This window comes from Corvus cornix, chromosome 6 (genome assembly GCF_000738735.6).
Source record: "Corvus cornix cornix isolate S_Up_H32 chromosome 6, ASM73873v5, whole genome shotgun sequence".
NCBI lineage: Eukaryota > Metazoa > Chordata > Aves > Passeriformes > Corvidae > Corvus > Corvus cornix.
This window is the reverse complement of record NC_046336.1, coordinates 6,031,621-6,051,248: the sequence shown is the minus strand read 5'-3', so window position 1 is coordinate 6,051,248 and position 19,628 is coordinate 6,031,621. Positions and strand designations below refer to the sequence as shown.

The following is a 19,628-nucleotide window of genomic DNA, read 5'->3' as shown; positions in this document are numbered from 1 at the left end:
AGCCACTCTTCAGTTAAGGAGCTCAGGAATGCAGTATTAAGTACTAGTAATTGTATTAGTATGCTGTTGTCAAACTTCAAACTGGCTGTATTTTATCACAGGAGCTGATAAAAGAATTTCTTGTGTAGGCCTTAAAACACAATAGAATTGCAAGAACATGAGATGGGGGCAGAAATGAAAACATGGCACCTGAGTGAGAAGTGCACAAGGAACATCAACACTGCTCAGTGAAACTGCAGAGCCACCAACTTGACATCACCCAGGTCTGCTGAAAACCCCATAGCAAACCCCTCACCCCAGCACAGCACCTGAGTGATAAACCCAGTTCAGAGGCCAGACTGGCAGAGCCTGGCCCACAACAGAGCAAGCTTTGAGTAGGCCAAGATGCTCCAGAGACAGCCTTGCTCAAACAGGAATTGTGAGAGAACATTCCCCTTTCCAGGTATTTCTTTGGTTTATTCCAGAGAACCACACTTGGGAAGCTACATGGTTTTTCCTCAGAAGACTTATGGCTTCTCAAGATATCCAAGAGAGCACCATGACTGATGTTGGATGAAATATGAAATAGTGGTGGAGAAAAAAACTGGGGCAAAACCAGTGCATACATTTATGTTTTTCAGGACTTCTGAGGGGGAGGAAACACTCAGGCACTTTAAACTGTTGCCCAACTCAAGATAGCATCAAATGAACTTCTAATAAATATTTGGCTTCACAACAGGTTTGTACTGAAATTTACAATTTAAGTACATTCCTCTAGATCGGTAATTTCAGTCAAACAAGGAGATATTGCAAACTTTTGATCTGCTAAAAGAATTATTATTACATCTCAAATTTAGTTCACTGTAGGAGATTATATATTTAAGCTGATTAAAAAGCTTTCAGTTACCTAAAACAAGCATTTGGATTGGTTTAACACTGTTAAACAGGAGGAGTCAAGTCTCAGAATGCACTTTTACTTGTTTGGCCAAAATTTACATCACAGACCAAAACTACTAAAAAAAAAAGAAAGTGTCACGAATGCAAAACATTCAAAAACAGATCAGCAATTTAGGAAGATGATTATTAAAGACACAGTTATGCATTCATTTATTTCTTATGCATTTTTACAAACTCTATAAAGCTATATTAGGCTTTTGTATTTTCCCTGTTAGATATTTTTGAACATAGTATAATTCTGGAAATAACTAATATTTTAAGCAAATACTTTAGGTAGATAAAAAGGTTTGAAATGTGACAGATTTTAAATTCATCAAAGTAACCCAATGCAAATATTCTGCCTGCTTCCTAAACAGTTCCATTATTAATGGCCTAACATAAAACTAGTTAAGTGTAAAATATTACAGGTAGCTGGGCAATAGCTGTTTTTTGAGGGCTTGGGTTTCTGTTAAAGCACATTTTCATATCAAAGAACACCAAGCCCTGCAATTAGATCAAGATCTTGATTTGACAAATACTGTTACTCTTAAGAGCAATTACTGAAAAAAAGTATATTTAATAAATGATACTTTAAAAAGTTTAATGGAATGCTGCTGGTGTGTTTGGCATTAATTATCAGTGTTGTTCTACTTTTCAGTATATAACAAAGGACAACTGTATCTAATGCCCATCTTCCAGCTGCTTGAAAAATACACGAAATTATGGACAGAGTGCCTGGAACTCCTGGACAGGAACATTTGGAACTGAGGAAGATCCTGATGAAGGGTCATGGTGTAACCTGTGTGTTTATGCATGCAAAAATGCAATTTAACTTTACACTCACTTCACTAGAGATAGCACTTGCTTCCTTCCACACTGAAGTTTGCAAAGCAATGTAGTTTGCAAACCACAGTGTGAGATTTATGATGTTTTACTGCAGAAACCTGTTTAGCCCCCAATTTACAGTCCTGGCAATTGTATTCAACTCTGTCATCATAACTAATTACAGCTAACTGCAGATTACCATATTGCAAACTCTCATCTGTGTGAAAGAAAAATGATGTTAAAAAAAAGAATCAAATATCCCAAGGGCTAATGAAAAAAAATGCACCATCTTGGACTGCAAACCTGAACTCTTCGAACTGCTGCCGTAAAACTTCAAATTGCTATTTGTTGGCAAGTTGTTTTAGCCCCAAGTACTTACACAGTAAATCACCATTACACTAATACCATACCTTTGGCCTGAAACATATTAATCTCAGTTAACAGTAACTGACATTTACATTACCAATTCAATCCAGGCGTTGTGGTGACTAAACATATATGCAAGAGCTTCAGGGAGAAAAGTTATTAGTTTTGAATGTGTACTTACTTTTCACTGAGAACAATTTTGAAGAAACATTATCATCAATTCTTGTTATAATCTTATAACATAAACATTCAAATCCTAATTGATCTGTAAAACATTTGACTTGAAGTAAAATCTGCATTTGTATCTTGGGTGCAGTGAAGTGTTTAGCATAACAGTTCAGGTATTTTTCCAAGATATGTATTTATATATTTTTCTCTGGGACATTTGAAACCCGTGTTCTTGGGAAGGAAAGAAAAATGGGAAATTGAAATATTCTGAAGAACGTGGCACCAGGATATGCCCAATAGTACCGGATCCTTCCAGGAGAGGGAGGATGGAGTTTTTCAGAGAATTTTTTTGGCTATAAACGCCATTGGTTTTAAAGAGATAGGTTGGTTTTGCTCGTCTTTATTTAGTGTCTTCCCCCAGCTTTCAAGCAGAAAAGATGGACTTACTGCATTTCTGTGAAGTCCAGCAACAAACATGCCCCTCCCCTTATACCCACATACTGTAACTGCAGTACAGCACAAAATACATTTGGACCAAGGATTTTATTCCAACTTCAGAGAGTTCTCTACCAGCCTCCAAATGCATTCTGAAATGCATTATCTTTAGCTTTCATATCTAGGAGAAAAATGCTGTATTTAACACAGTATTGATGTTTAGATAGTATTTTTGCTATATTATTTATAAGAGAGTGCCAAAACAAGATAGTGCAGTTTAACAGCATTAAAATAAATATAAGGCTTTTGTGTTTTGTTTTGGGGGGTTTCATGTTTACATTTAATAAGTTGCCCACAAAAATTCTTCAAGTAACAACAGGTATTTGACTCCTGGGGAAATCAGGATGGATTACATGTAGCCCATGTTGCTTTTTGTTTCCCATCTTTTCTTGGCTTCAAATCTGAAACAGAGCACAAAACCCACATTAGGAATCATGTTTATGAGTTTCAGGTATTTAACCAAGTCATTCCTAAAAACAACAACAACAATATAAACTTATTTTTAATACTGTTATAAAGACATGAAGACAAATATAGCCATACAATCACCACTTTACGTCTGATAAAGCCTCTCTACTTAAGTCTGATACACTCCTAAAAAAGCCCACCAAAACCCAACAAGGTTAAACTAAACAAATAAGATTAGCACAAGCCTATTTCAACTAAGAAAACATTTAACTGAGATTGTATTGTACACAGTTAGTGCCAATGAAACCACAAATGTTTAATTCCATACTCAAATGACTTACCCCCAAGCAAGCTTCTTTTTCTTTTGAGCTTCTTGGGCAGCCTCTGCTTCTTGCTTGGCTTTTACAAAGTTGCGGCAAGCGGCAGCTTTGGCAATTTTCACACCAAGCTAAGACATGAAAAGCAACAAAGGAAAACTGATTAGATGCAAATGGCTCATATGAAATTTAAGCCTCACAAATTACTTGGTCTGATATTGTTTCTCAAAAGTCAATAGATACTAAAATATCTTTCAAATATTAGGCTGATGATGCACTATTAGACCAGACAAACAAGAATGTCTCTTGAGGGAAATACAAAGGCGGTAGGATTCTGGGGCAAGCAATCCTTTTCACCAAATCCTTCATTTCTAAAAATAAAAGCAAAGGGCAACAGCTCACTGGATCCTTTTGTTTGTTTGTTTTACATAAACAGGCATATACACATACAGAGTCTCCATTATTAGGACCAGTCTGTGACCTCAGCTATGCTAACACAATAGAATCAAGTCTTACCAGTATCAAAAACACCCAAAACCACAGTTTTATACAGGAAGAGCTGCTACCACCACATATTTTTCAGTAGAGCCACTAGACATGTTTTAATCAGTCTGTCCAAAAATAAATGATGCAGTATCCTTAGTGTCTATCTCCACGTTACAAGCTTTTAGATTGTAAGGGTGATAATATGCCAGCTTTTCATGCAGGTGAATACCACTTCCATAAACTTAGGCAAACTGTGAGAATTAGGTTCACTTTAGTGAATGTCAAGTGCAGGAGGAAAAGGCAGGGAAGAGTAGAGTAAAAAAAAAATGGAAGATCCTGTGAACTATGACCAGTTTATTCTCCTTAATCAGCATTTGTAACTTCTTTGCTGTAGTTACATTTTGAGGTTGCTGTCTTGACTTGACATTATGTGTTATGAAGGAATTTGTTCTCAAAAGTTACTGCTATTCCCCAAGACAAGCATGCAATTCATTTACCCCAAATTGCTACAAACTGATGTGGACAAACAGGTTTTCTTTCTATCCACACCCAAACTTACTGAAATTAGCAAACATGTTTCTGACTGGATATTCTGAATTTCCCCCAAAATGTCATGGGAGCATCAAAGAACGGGAGACCCAAGGGAAAGAATACTCTTTAACACCTTAGCTGAAGTTCCACTATTAATGGTAATATACTTGAATAATCTGCAGCATCTATGCAGACAAATACCTACTCTTTATCCAGAGTAATCCAGAGAAATGCTTTATCCAGGTATGATGAGAGATAACCCAAGAACACATGTTCAGGTGCACATGCACTGACACATTTTCCACAACTATCCCATCAAACATACGATAGGCAGGTAATCATTTCGTTAACAAAGCAAAAAAACAAAACCCCCATCCAACATCACTACAAGCTCTTCCACCTTATGGTCCTCTCAGGGTTCAAAAATGAAGAAAGGAGCCTTTCTGCAGCAGCCTTCAAGGAAAGGCAGCAAGCACAACAGCAGTTTGTGCTTTGTTTGAGGCTATAAATGCTGGTAACACAAGCAGTTAGGAGCTGAGCATAATAGTTCAAAAGGAAAATAGATATTTTCATAAGCATAATATTTAAAAAGGAAAAAAAGAATGCTGAACAAGTTTCTCATCCACTATTTGCATGCATTGTAAGGTCATAAATATGTACCTTTGGAATCAGCTTGATGCACAAAGTCACCAGCTGTTTCCAAACTTTTGTATTATCTATGTAATTTTCCCCTGAGAATCAACATTTTTATTATCAGTAATTCAATGCCAACATCTGAACCGCTACATTTCAGGTCAAAGACTAAAACATAACATTCTTTTATTTGCACTGACACTTAATATTTAAGGGCAGCTATTAACCTTAATATACTCACAGTATAAAAATGCTTAAGAAAACTCACCTAAAATATTCAAAAAATGTTTACTTTTAAACTGAAACAGGAGTAATTATTAGCTTAAACAAAAGGGCAATCTGATGGCTGAAGTCATGCAGCAGAACCATGCCTTTATTAGAGGTATTTTACTTCCTACCACACTTGAAAAATAACTTTTACTGTGTGATGAATAACAGCATTTCCTTAAAATATATTCTAGCAGCCTATTGAGCACTCATACACATACAAATACACACAAGCGAGCTCTAAACAAGTGTTGCAGAAAAAGGTTTTTATCAGCATTTCTTGGAAGACAGAATGAGTTCTTCCATCTTTGAAAAGTACAGAAAAAAATGGGATAAGATCCTCTGCAGTGTATGTGGAAGTAAAAGCAGAAACATTTTGCAGCATTGTTATAATTTCTAGGCTACACAGAGTCAAATTTTCAAGACATGAAAACAAACATTGCATGTAAACACACACAAACATTTTAGCCAGATTAAATGTCTTCTGCTCCCACCCAAACCCAGACACACATCTTCACTCCCTGCTCCCCCCAAAAGAAATCCGTAAAAGCTTGGTCAATGGATTTTACATTAAAAAAAAAAAAAAAAAAAAAAAAAACACACTAACATTTCAGGTCATCAGATAACTCAATAAAATACAATCTTAAAAGAAGTAAGAAAGCATGAATAAAAATATATACAACAATTTCTTGTGTAGTCAAAGTATCAGCATTTTCCATATAGAACATCCAATATTTTGCTGCATTTTAATTAAGGTGTCTAAACATTATCACAAAGAACTGCAAATTGGTCAGAGCACGCAGTAAGGAAAATTAAGCTCTAAAGGCTTTTTATCACCATATTTCAGGAACCAAGGGTGTAAAATGTTCTAATTTGGGATATATTAAAAGCCATAAAAGGTCTTTCAAAAAGATTAATGGTACTTTGCTTGGATTTAAGATAAGGGCTTTAGCTGGTTGGAAAAGCAGGGCCCTGGCTAGACCCTTGAGGCATTCATCTTTACAGCCACTTGGAAGATTTGTAAAAGCGTCTGCATAACCTCAAGCAAACGCACTGCGACATTTTTTTTTTAAATTCCTTTCAATTTTACAGGTTTAAAGTGTGTAAATCATACTGGGTAGTGAAGCTGATATAATGGTTCATCCTTGTAACACTATATATATGTGTATTTTGAGACAAACTTAAAAAACAACTTAGTTTCGACAGGGCAAAGACCTTTCCATTTTGAGGTTGACCAATAATCATGTCAAATATCTTACTCTAGATGTTTAATGTAGCATAAATGAAAATTTCCAATTCATCTGAAATTGTTACCTTGTAACAAATATCTGAAGCTTTGCTTCTTTTTGAACACTTTCAAGGCATTTATTTAAAAATACCAATTACCATACTTTAACTTTTTAAGGAATAACAGGTCTCTATGAAAAATATTTATGCCATTCTCTTTTGTTCTTTAATTAAATGAAAACAGATGTTTTCTGAAGTAAAGCAGAACCATTACTGGAGTACTTAAAGTGTTAAGGTCTTTAATTTTTATATCAGTTTGGTCTACAATTCCTGATTGTCTTTACTCAAGCTCAACATTAATGTCAAGCAAGTTACCTAGGAGACGAAAGAGATCAAAGAGACAAAAAACCCTCAAATGTCTGATTAATCAAGCCTGCAAACAGCTTATTTCTTTTAGCCTGCATGCAAGTATGAAAATGAGATTCTGGGAGCCGTACATTGTGCAGATTTGTTCATTCTTATCAGAACAAAGCCAGCGGCAGCTTATTTCATGGATCATTGGCACTGTCATCAGTGCTACACAGAACGGGTGACAGCTCCTCATTTTGAGGCTTGAACAAAATTAGCAAAAAGTCGGCACAAATTAGCCTCTCATCTTTTTAGTAATATGACATTATTCATTTACTTTTTATCCAATTTTTAATTTTTTCCTTGTCAGCTATCCCTTTCTAGTGTTTCTTGCACAGCATCATAAAACACTTTTAAAACAAGCAAAGAAATGGCTGAAGTTGAAATAGAATGTAAAGTTCAGGCAGAAGAGTAAACATTTTTATTGAGTTACAACAGAATCTACTGTAACTTCCAGAAAACTTCCTTGCAAATCAGGACATTTAACATTAAACACCACAAAGCAAAGACTTGTCTTTAAGATAGGACTGTAAAATGTAGACGCTGAGTGATACAAATACTGAGACAACGGAATCAAGAACAGCTCCAGAAACACTGAGGTATGAAATACAAAATGTTAAACCTACAAAAGCGCCAACAAAACATCTATATTCAAACAGGTCCTGAAATATCCTATGATCATAGCAGAGAAGCCAAACAGCCTTTTAATATAGTGTTACAGTTTCTCATCAAATATGAATCTAGTTATTTCAGGCCTGCCTCTAGCAATGATTTTCTCCTTTTATGTTATGGAATGTTATCCATTGCTGACGTATATAAAATATATAAAGCAAACAAGAATACCGAGTGGATTTTGCAGTGAAAATTGTCCCCTTTCAATGATGTGCTCAACTTCCCCTGTAAAATACTTTGTAATACCTTTGTTGTATTTTTATGCTGTGTATTACAACATCATATTATATTTGGATGATACAGTAATGGAGCAAGGACAGAAAACTGTTCTAATATTAAGCTCTTTGCTAGACTTAAACATTTAAATGCAAGTAACTTCTTCCATTCATGAGAAAACACAACATTAAAAAATTAACCATAAGCTGTTAGATGCTTTACAGAGCCCCCTTATAACAAAGGCAGTTTTAAAAAAAGAACTGTAGTACTGTTTTCAGCAATTTCTTTATCTCTGTTCTTCTAAGTAAGAAAGCTTATTAACAAGCTTTGAACTTAAAATCACATTTACAATAATGTGCCATCAACAGTTTTATAAGCTAATTAGAAAAAAAGATTAATTAATGACTGGCTGCTAATAAAATGGCAATCATGAAGAAAGAAACCAAGGGTGCTAAGCTTCAACTACCACCAATTAAGAGCTAATTACAAACAAATTATATATGTGTTTTGCTGTGGGCTTTAATTTACTAAAATGGTTTTAATTAAAAGAGAAAACATGCTGATTAATTGAACTGCAGAAAAAATCTACAGTATAAACTGTGCTTTGTCTGTCTCTTTAATTAGACTTGTAACATCTGAAATCTTTTTTTAAGGTTTGTTAAGGAAAAGATATACATAATTAAGGGAGCATAAGAATGTAATTCTAGGTGATAACCCTGCCATGTTCCAAAGGTTAAAAGAAAACCACCTCAGTGAAGAGGAATATTTGGAAGCACCTTCACTAAGGTAAGAAAGGAAATCCTTCACAGATAAAAAACCTCTATTTTTTTTTTCATTTTTTCAGGGTTGGGGGCGGGCAGTTCTTCAACAACAAGAGTTCCAAGTTAATTTGTGCTTGGTTACACTCCATATAAAATTGCATCACTTTAGGTACCTAAAAAACACTGTGAGAAATTGTGAACATTGCACAGATCTTAGAAATTTTATTTTAACAACAGAATAGCATCAAGTTCTAACTCCTGTCCATATCTGACAGTAATGTCATCACAATCAATCACACCCTACCCAGACTGTCACATGGAAACCAGTTTCCAGAACGGTTCTCAGTATTTACAACCCACAAACTGCCTTGTATACTTCCCCTTCTAATTTATAAGACTAGAGGTTACCTGCAGACAGGAGATACTAATTTGATCATAACAAAATGGTCAAAACTGATGCATCAAATTTTGAAGACAACAGCAGGACTGATCTTGCTGTAACATGAGGATATTCCAGTGAAGAGCCAATTAATTTCATCAATTATGATGTAGATCTTTCATTTAAGTTTGATCGAACACCAGTGTCCCTATAAATTGCAGCTTTTTAAGTCTTTCCCCAAAATGCCAGAAGCCACTAAGCCAAGCACTTAGGAAGTGCTGTCAAAAAGTCTGTGCTATTTAGAGACTGACAAGTGCTACAGCAATTTAGCACACTAAATTACAAAATATTTCAAAAGTTACTTTTGACAGGTAAGTTTAACATGGTCAAGATTATTTTATCGTGTTCAAGTTACAGTCCCCAGGCTAATGCGTTCTTAGACAATGTGGCACCTACCTACCAGGCAGCTCACACAAAAAACACCAACAAGTGCAAAGTCTGAGCTTTAGTCAGATTAGTCCTCCCAATATCAGAGCAATAAGAAATCTGCATTCTGCTTTTTGAGACACCAAACCATGATTTGAGCACAAAAGCACTATGAAAAAAAAACCTCCTTCTCCAGGGGGGAAAAAAACCTTGGAAAATATATTTAAGGTGTGCTGGTGGCGGGGAATCTTTTAAGATTCTTTGGTTTACATATGAAAATAATTTTTACAAGTATCACTCCAAATTGAAACTGATTTACAGCAGAGTGAAATTACCAAATATCTGCACATACCATCCTTACTCAAAGGGATAAACACATCCAGCTATGCACAGTCACAGTGTTCTAATTTATCATTTATTTATTCTTTTAAAAAATCTAGGTGGATTCCCACTAACACAGTAGGAACAATTTAATTACATCTCAAGATAGTATTCCAGAAAGATTTTTACAAAGCATTAAAAAGTTGACATAATTCCAAGTGTCTGTTCCCAGCTCCGTATCCAAGTACCTGCTACTATGAGATCTCAGCTATCCTACCCTCAGGCATCACAAAAAAATAATGTAATTTCAGCCCAGATAAGTGTTCACATAAACTTTATTTTCTTAATAGCCTTCATTCTAAAGGGCTCAGAATTTTTTGGGTAACTCCTACACTAACATTTTCTATTGGCATCTCTCAAGTTAAACAAGTTATCCTTAAATGCAAGGTTCAAACAATAGCTTCAGGTATGCCAGTCTACATCTGAGAAGCTCAACTATAAAACACAATGGACTCTGCCAATGCTGGAAGCCCTGGAATGTGGTAACAAAGACAGCAACTGGATTATAACAATAAACACTAATTGTGTACATTGTACCATGCACATTGCAATGAATTGCTTAGTTACTTAATACTAATAGTACTGTAGGTATTAAAGACATAATTCAGTAGTTTGTGCTTGAAGACCTACAGTCACTTAAGGAGTATGCCCCACCTGCATGATGTTGATGCTCAAGATATTTATCAAAGGAGTGCTGATCTTGGACACTGTAACTGCATCACAGCACTGTGGGGCTCCAGCCAGAAGCTAAAGGAACAGAGTTACTGGAGGCCTAAATTATTCTCTACAACATAATGCAGAGATGCCCATATTTTTTTCAGGAAAAAACTTAACTCGTGTATAAAATAATGAAATCAAGAATTTCAGGATCACCAGACCAGTGAAGCAGAACACTCCACATGAGCATGTGCTGTGGGGATGGCCAGGGATGCCACAGGTAGAGATCTGCTACCCTGATAACTGACAACAGGGACAAGGGGTAATACTTTGCAGTGAGGTTTGCCCAGAGATTAGACAGAATATTCAGCAGCATTATGTACATACAGTTCATTTTTAAGATAGAAATGCAACAGCAAATAGAAAAGGGGGAACACACCAGCCAGCCTCAAAAGCTACATATGAATCCACCAAGCAGCCACTACTAAATACAGCCTCATGCAGGAGGTATCCAAGTTCTGACTCTCACTCCAAAACCTGGAATACTCCTGGACTGAGAAGTTTTGTTTTAAAATCAGCATGTGTGTATTTGTCAAAGCAAAGAAAACAACAAATAATATATTGCCCAAAGCCTCATTTACTGCAGTGCAGTAACACTTTCCTTAAAGAACCTGCAACAAGTACCACTTGGGAACCTGAAGACCCAAAACCTTAAAGCGGCATCATTTAGGTTCTTAGAATGTAAAATTCCATGATGCACTGACGGCTGCTAGATTATGCATATTGCCTAAGTCATTACTGGTTTTAAATGAATCTGATTTTAAAAAACCTTTTCTCACTGTGTCATAACGATAGGATATTGACAGCATCATTTTGACATTCCTTTGCTTTTTAGGACATGTTTTTACCGTCTATACTCATCATCTGTTTATTTTTGGCTTCATTTTTCTAAATACTGAAGCTGCCCTATCAGTTTCACAGGCTTATAAATGTTATACATCAAAAATTAGTTTCACTTATTAAGGCAGGAAACGGCTTTAAGAACTCTGGGATCTGTGCCTCAAAGCAAAAGCTTTATCAGCAGGTTCCAGTCACTGCTTCTTGCAAAAGAAAATGGTGCCGATTAAAACCCCATACACCTGATTTCAAAAAGAACACCTACCCACTGAACATTTCTCACATGGCTGCAAGGGGGGCCGCATGCCAAACAGAAGATAGCTGTTTCTCACACACCCTCTGTCCCCAGCCCTGTAACACCGCTCAAGAAAAATGAAAACTATACATAAAGAGATGAAGTTGAGATAAAAGAACAATAATTCATCCACTTATTACTCCAGACTTCAGAAGTGGTACTTCAATACAGCCACAGTATAGTTCCATGCCTGACTTGCTCACAGAGTTGTGCTCCATTTGGAAGTTAGAGGGATACAAATAGCCACATAATTTTAAAATTAACTCACTTCTTAGAGGTATTGTATTTTAAAATGGACATTTCTGTAAATTGCTAAGAGAAAAGTAGCAATTGAATCAATACTATACAACATGAAAGCAGTATTTTATTAAGTGTACTTGTATACAAAACAATGATTGCTCAATCAACCTCTTCCATAAGCAAATTCTCTTTTTATAGCTCTTCACTGAAACAGTCACTGTTAGAACAATTTCCTTAGGAAAAAAAGTATCCATTAAAAAAAAAAAAGGTTCTGAAAATCACAAAGAAAAATGAACCTTGCAGTGAGCAACAGAGCACATCTTTCAAAGAGCAGAGAACCCCAGTGAATTCACATGGATTCTGCCTCAACAGAACTCCTCATGAGAGATCAAGCCAGTCATTTGAGTTTTCCTTCTTTCAACATACTATTTGTTCAGATAAACCCACTTAACCAAAACCAAGTCAAAGCTGTGAATACTAATAATGTTTCAAGCATTTTGCTTTCAGAATTACAACATGCTAATATTTGAAAGTCAACAATTTGGAGCTAATGTTCCACAAATAATAATACACTGCTGTAGCACCTGGGATATGCTAGATGTTGTATAATCCCATGGCTACCAAAATCAGATAACAGTTTATCATAAATATTACAAAACCTTAAAACTTCTTACATTAATTTGTTTTTATTGTCAAACAATTTGCACTGGAACCTCAGTATGTTTTATTGATTATAATACTCCAACCACTTTAGAGGAGAAGGGATAATGACATTTGTGAAGGAGAACAGCAAGTGTTTTTCATGTTGTACACATGAAAGGTAATAAAACAGTCAGAATCTGGTCAGACTTAAAGGGAACATCAAGACACATTCCTACCACTGTCAGTAGCTGTTATCTTTGCAGACTGAAGTCTGTGATCACTGGTGACAAGGCAGGTAAGAGTCCAGTCATTAGAAATTGCCCTGAGTGACTAAATGGAGGAGTTTAATGATTTTGTAAGAACACTCACTGAGGAACAGTTACTTTTACCTAACCTCAGAGAACCTTAAGAACTGTATTTCCCACTTCAAAAGCCGTCTGTTTTTAAAGGCATCACAATACTGTAATACATTGCATTAAACAGATTTAAATCTGCAATTTTACATTAAAGCTTAGTTTAAAACAGCGTATTTAAGAAACATTTACAATATTTGTATGAGAATGAGAAGCACTCAAAATTCGTCTTTGCTTTCCTAATCCTTTTCTAATACCTTTGAATTTTGCAAGCATATACAGTGGACAGAAAATTCCCATTACCTCTGTGAAGATGGAAGAATATACAAGATAAAGGAATGAAAGCAAAAATTATATAATTAATTTTTAGTATAACTCTAGAAGATTTATAGTTTAAGTCATACTACTCAAATGACTTAAAAATTATCAATTCTCCACTCACTGAAATAGCACTTTTATTTTTTCTTACCTGGCTTCAAAACTATTCAACTATCTTTTTATCCTAATTTTTTCCTCTGCATTTTCTCCCCTATGCACAACTAGCATTGGGCAAAACAGCCTTCGTGGACTTTAGCTACTTCAGCTGCTACCACCTACCATATGTGCACCAATTTAACAATTTCTTAAATGAAATTACCAGAGCTATCCGGTAAGATTCCTCACCAGTTTTAAACATTCACTAAGCAGTACATCCAGATTTAAAAGGTCCCATTTTGTGGCAAAGAGAGCACAGCTTACATGAAATTACTCAGCTACACCAACTAACAGGACAACATCTTGAAAAAATGGTGTTTCCCTCAATTTGTTTTTAGATATGTATTTATACACTAAACAATTATGACAAGGAGGAAAAAAAAAAGTCCAATGCAATTCTAAGGCTACAGCAGTGTATTTGACAACCATCTACTCCCATTCTTCTTCAGAATTCTTCCAGCCATCAACTCCTGACCACATGAATACACAGAAAAAAAGTATAGGCACACAGCTTGGGGTTATTGTGTCCTTAGTTGTTCCAGGCTTGCTAAATCTCTACCTGTCTTCAGACTTCCCAAGCTTATGGGTGAGATAATGCAAAAAAAAAAATATGAGGCACAGGGAACTGAGAGGAAGGGACATCCTACTCCTGTCCTCTTGGCTTGCAACATGGAGAAAAATCAAAAGCTCAGTATAGATGACCCGTTACCAACTCCTCGGAGTTGTGGAGTGAGCAGCAAGGCTCTAAAGCAAGGTGACTTCAGATAGTTCATGGCTGTATTTTCAATTCTTAAACACAGATACAGCTATCCAAGCATTGCTCCATCAGCAGCAAAGTCCTTCAATCACTGACAGGGATCTACTCAGGAAACAGGAAAGATGCTGCAAACAATCTTCAATGCTGTTTTAGTCATGACACTTTTAGTCCAGATGTGCAGATGTCCTAAATGACCCCCTAGAGTTCTTGTTAACAGCCCACTTACCTCACGAATGGCTAATCTGTCACTCAGCTCCTCAGCCTTGGCAATGTCACCTTCAGCCACACATTTCTCTATGCTCAGTTCAAGGCCAGACTAGGGAAAAAAAAAAGGAAAATACCTTTAGAAAAAAAAGAACATATTTAAAGGGAATACTTCCTTTCTAAAAATATTTCTTTCATAAAATTCTTTCAGACACTGCATAAACCTGTAATTTCTGTGTACCACAAATCACTCTGTCTGTGTATTGTAATGGACAGTATAATTAAGAATACACTGAGAGGCCGCCTGAGCACAAATCATTGCATTAGTTCCACCTTATGTGCAGGATAATACTATAGGTTAAAAAAATTACACGGGCTAGTTTATGCCTGTCACAATAAAATTTCATCTGAAGATCTGGCTTATCTCTTCCATCCCTGGAGCTTTCTAAACAAAATGTGAAATATATGTGTCAAGTAACATGAAGAATGGCAATTACCACTGTATCGTTACAGTTCTAAGATCTTATCATTATCCAAAAAACAGAGTTCTGGCACAAAGCCACTCCACTGTGCTAATAAATTAAAAATTCTAGCAGCCCTATGGAAAACAATGAAAAAGCCTCAAGATTTAAAGGTTGTTTTCTTATTTTCTGACGTTACAATCAACGTAACATAACTTGTTTAATGGCAACACTTACAAATAATGTAACAATAGAAAGTAAATATTTCCTGGAAATTATAGTTGGAAATTTCTGATGGCATACAGAAGGGTAGCACAGCAGTAGCACTGACTTCAGAATTTCACAAAAAAAACGCACTCTCGTAACAAAAGACAATTTACAGTTTCACTGGTTTTAAATATTAGGGAAGCTAAAGACAACACATTTGATAGTTTCATAACATACACTTTTTTAAGAGACAAAAGTGAAAAAGCTAATGGAACTCCTGAGAAACAGTGATCTGCAAACACTGCACTTTAATTATTTCAGGTGGTAGACGAAAAAAACCACACAACTGGAAGTTGCAGTGATGGCAAATTCTGTTAAGATGCCTTTTCCAAAAATAATGAGACATATCTTCCACTAAGGATAAAATCCCTGAAATTACAAGGAAACCATCTGCATTTTAACACTTTGGGCCTCATTCCAGATCTATCCTGAGCAGTTTAATGACAACTAAATAGGCGCCAAAAGTAAGAAGCAAACAAATCCTCATGACCTGCATGTAGAAACTTACTTTAAGAAAATGAAAAATACAAAAATTACCATAAAGGAAGCTAACTGAACAGTTCATGTCATAGAACTTACATAAAACTACAGAACCAACAGTGCTACCAGAAACTCAGAATATAATGAGATTCTTAACTTATCCATCATGTGTGCCAATTATTTCAGATATGACTAGTTACACAGTAATATTTATGAACAGAATGTGTTATGAATCCAGTCAAAATGTATGCTAGCTTTGCCCCTTTAATTCTTGTAGCCACGGGTGTCAACTGAAGGATTTATGTGAGACATTTTAAAGTTAAAACATGATGAAACAAAAGAAAAGTTTGCATATGAAGAGTTCTGTCTCTCACAACAGCAGAAAACAAAATCAGACAGGAAACAAGCCTGGATACTGTCTTAAAAGAAAGCACAGCAAACATTCAAGGACATTTATTTAAAAAGCGCACAAAATTCTTCAGAGGGACTTGATCCTTAACTCTCAAATAGCCTCAGTTTTATTCCTATTTCAGTTAAGGACAAGTTCTTTTACTGCCAAACACAAACTGACACTGCCTTTGTATTAACAGTCACCTTTTGTGGAGCTCTGCTATCCACAGGTGATTCAAATCTATCATTGATTCCAAAGTATTGTGTAAGTTCTTTCCATTTGTCTTCATTTTCCAACTGCTGACTACTAAAAACAAACAAACAAGTCATTAATATAACCACTTCCCTTTCCACAACTTGTAATATCCTTTTCAAAGCTAAAATAAATTCTTCCATTTGGCAGATATGGTCTTTTCACCCATTCAGTTTTTAACTGAAGTGAAATTATTTATTCCTTCCCCTTTGTAAGTATAATTTCACAATCTTGAAAGCAAGCTGATAGAATCATAGAACCATTTAGGTTGAAAAAGCCCTTTAATATCGAATCCAACCATAAACCTAACACTGGCAAGGAGGAGAAAGAAGGGAAGGAGCAGGCTGAACAGGAGGAGGCTGTATGCAGTAAGTAGGAAGAACATTAAATCTATTTTAAGTTACATTAAATAATCAATTTGTGTTGTTTTTAAAATCCAGCAATAACACGCCATCAAGAAATCACTCATACAAATTCAGCCTGCCCAACAGAGACACTGAACAAGTTTAAAAGATATTTTACACAGTGCTCAAAGCTAGGCTTTGGCTATGAATGTGGTCAAGCTTATTACAAGTTTTGCCTGCTACTAACAGACCTCAGGTAATCCCATTGACCTGGTTATACCTCTTAGCCACTTCATCAGCCTTTTTCTGTTTTGCTAAAGGGAGAAAAAAAAAAAGAAAAATCCAACATTACACAGTGATACCCCACAGCATCCAATGAAGTCAACAGAGCTCTAATTGGTCACATTTCCTTTGAAAGATCAACTCACTGGGACTTTTACCCAATGATCATGTGGATTTAAACCACTCAGCTGTAAGAAACTCCTACAGTATCTGTGAAGTTTCAACCAGAATATGCAAGTTTTACAGAACTACTGAAATACCCTTAGCCATTATAAAGCAGTATTAACTGAGTAAGTTTTACGTCCTTTTTTAAGAAGGGGACAAATATCTTACTTGCATTCTATGTAGCAATCTACAACCTCACTACAATCTTGCAAGTGATGTACCGAAGTGAAAAAATAAAATCCTAGATAACAGCTAGAAAACAATTCTTCATTTAAAAAAACCCCAAACCAAACCACACATGAAAAAAACCCCTAAAACCAAAAATACCAAGCCCACAAAATAGCATGTATTGATACTAATTCAATTTGAAAACAATTAATTCTGTTAATTATAAAAAAAACACCTTTCCGGCGGCGCTTTCTTTTTCGGCATCTGTTTTCCTCTTTTGCTTGCATTTTCATTTCACGGTGTTTCTTCTGAAGCTCCACAAATTTCTACAAGATTATGAAAAAGCAAGTCAGTATTTTTAATTTTCCCCGCATTTTTAAGAAATTACATAGAGAAATGTTTATTTATCCACAGTGCCATGTGTTATCTATCACATCCCAATTTACAAATCAGAAACATCCAACTCTGATGGTGTTAAACTGGAATTGGTGCTAATCTTTCACCACCTCTCTCTGGCTTTCTGTCCTCCCTACATCTCAGGGCTGTTCAGATCTGACAGTTCTCTCATGGGATGTGACACAGAACACACTTTTGCTGGTTCTGCACTCCTGAGCTATTCCATGTATTGTTACTGCCCAGCTGGCAGTTTGCAATTCACAAATTAGTGACAGCATGGTCCTTGCACAGCAGGCTACCTGCAAGGATTGATGGATGTAAGAGAGCAACTATTTTTTGCCAATTCTTATTTTGAATCCAAAGCCTAAAACACAGATTGTTTTGTTAAAGCTTTTTTTTCCCCCCCCCCAGTCTTTACATGCAACTGCAAGCAAGGAAATCTTGAGTCTGAATGCTTGCAATTAACCCCTACAGCAAGCAGCAGGGCACACCTCCACCTCCCAGGTATGCAGCACCCCCACAGTGGCTGATACACTGAGCTGTAAACCCCTTTCTAATGCAGAAAGCACCTACCAAGCAGCTCAGAGCCCATAAACCACTGAAAACACAAGTTCTATGCAACTCTATAGTTATGAGAGCTCCTTGCTGCGCTTTTAATCACAACCAAACTACCACCTAATCACTTCCTTCCTAAATTCCTGATCACCTTGCTTGAAACAATCTAAGGTGTATATACTCAGATCATATTTTACCTCATTTCAGACTTGCATATTGACTACTCACACTGAGTTATTTTAATCTAAAAATCAGCCATTCAACTTTGAGTACACTGCATTATGCTCATTTGGAGCCCTCTAATGATACATACATTCCAGATATTTACAGAAACTCCAGGAGGGCACGTCTGAGATTCACCTTCTTCAGCTGTCACTGGTACCACAATAAGTTCACTGCTGGCATTACTTTCCTGTCCAGTCCCCTGAACTCCTTCAGTATCTTCTTTTGCAACTTGCTTTGAACAGGAATCAGGCGATTCGTCTCCATCATCGGAACTTAGATCAACATCACTTTCATTCAGTCCTGGAGGTAACAGCCCACTCCACATCTTCCAGTTTAAACAAGTCCAAACCACTTCAAGTCACTGCGAAGACACCAGGTTACCCATCCCAAGATAAAAAAACCTGCGGAAGAGAGAACCAGCAAAACACGTCATCAGAAATATTTTAGCTTATCTTACATAACTATCATTACAAGCTTTAGACAAGCACATTATAAAACTAATAATACTTACTATTTCAGAAACAAGCAGGCGACTTGAGTACACAGGCTGACACTACTGCTTCTTTTTTCCCCCCACTCCTTGTCCTTTAAAGTTGTGCCCCTGTGCGTTTGCTCATCGCTCCTTCCAGTTTAGGGGCGACACTGCAGCAAACGCCTCCCGTCACTCCCCAAGGGCAGCTTCCCGGTACAGCACAACCACCTCCCTTCGCCGCCGGGCCGCGGCAGGGAACAGCCCGGCCGGGGAGGCGGCAGGCCGGGGAAGCGAGGGGGCCCCGCTCCGGAGGCAGCGACTCGAAGAAAAGCGCGGCTCCCCACCGGCCTGGGGGAAGGCAGCCGGCACTGGGGGAAGGCAGTGCCCGCAGGGCCGGCGGCGCTGCCGGAGCCCCCTCAGTGCCCCCACCCGGCCCCGCGCCCGCCGCCCGCGGCCGTGTTTACCTGGCCGCCATCTTGGCACCGCCGGAACACCCCGCGCGCGGATTGGGCAGGGCGGCGCAGCCAATCGGCGGGCGCGCCGGTCGCCATGGCAGCGGGGCGGGGCGGGGCGGGGCGGGGCGGGGCGGCGCGGCCCCGGGCAGGGGCCGGGCCGGGCGGACGGGGCCGCTGTCGCTGTGAGGGGAGCGGAGCGGAGCGGAGCGGAGCGATTGCTGCGCCCTTTGGAGCACGCCCGGGGGAGCTGATGGGACAACGTGTGCCGGCGAGGAGTCGTCAGAGTCACAGAATCATTTCGATTGGAAAAGGCCT

General features: G+C 37.4%; 1 protein-coding gene across 3 annotated transcripts; it reads right to left on the bottom strand.

Annotated features, from left to right (window-relative positions):
* Window positions 1-1,062: 1,062 nt before the first annotated feature.
* Window positions 1,063-19,376, bottom strand: FAM204A (family with sequence similarity 204 member A). 3 transcript variants are annotated; one of them, XM_039554093.1, is made up of 8 exons: window positions 19,323-19,376; window positions 18,475-18,787; window positions 17,446-17,536; window positions 16,876-16,909; window positions 16,203-16,305; window positions 14,423-14,512; window positions 3,519-3,625; window positions 1,063-3,170 (listed from the first exon to the last, which is right to left on the bottom strand). In XM_039554093.1, the coding sequence occupies exons 2-8, from the start codon at window positions 18,709-18,711 to the stop codon at window positions 3,119-3,121; spliced, it is 714 nt and encodes a 237-aa protein (XP_039410027.1). In that variant the 5' UTR covers window positions 18,712-18,787; window positions 19,323-19,376; the 3' UTR covers window positions 1,063-3,118. The 3 variants fall into 3 exon arrangements, with proteins under 3 accessions (XP_039410027.1, XP_010406690.3, XP_010406700.3); XM_010408388.4 differs by lacking the exon at window positions 19,323-19,376 and adding an exon at window positions 18,898-19,316; XM_010408398.4 differs by lacking the exon at window positions 19,323-19,376 and adding an exon at window positions 18,898-19,316 and having other exon boundaries at window positions 16,203-16,302.
* Window positions 19,377-19,628: the final 252 nt, after the last annotated feature.

Bases quoted from the DNA above. Each gene is read 5' to 3' on its own strand.
- FAM204A (XM_039554093.1), bottom strand. From the start codon at position 18,711: ATGTGGAGTGGGCTGTTACCTCCAGGACTGAATGAAAGTGATGTTGAT. The intron at 16,910-17,445 runs GTGTTTTTTTTA...TTCTCCCTTTAG, and splicing joins AAGAAAGCGCCGCCGGAAAG to CAAAACAGAAAAAGGCTGAT. The intron at 3,626-14,422 runs GTAAGTGGGCTG...TTCATGTCTTAG, and splicing joins ACAGATTAGCCATTCGTGAG to CTTGGTGTGAAAATTGCCAA.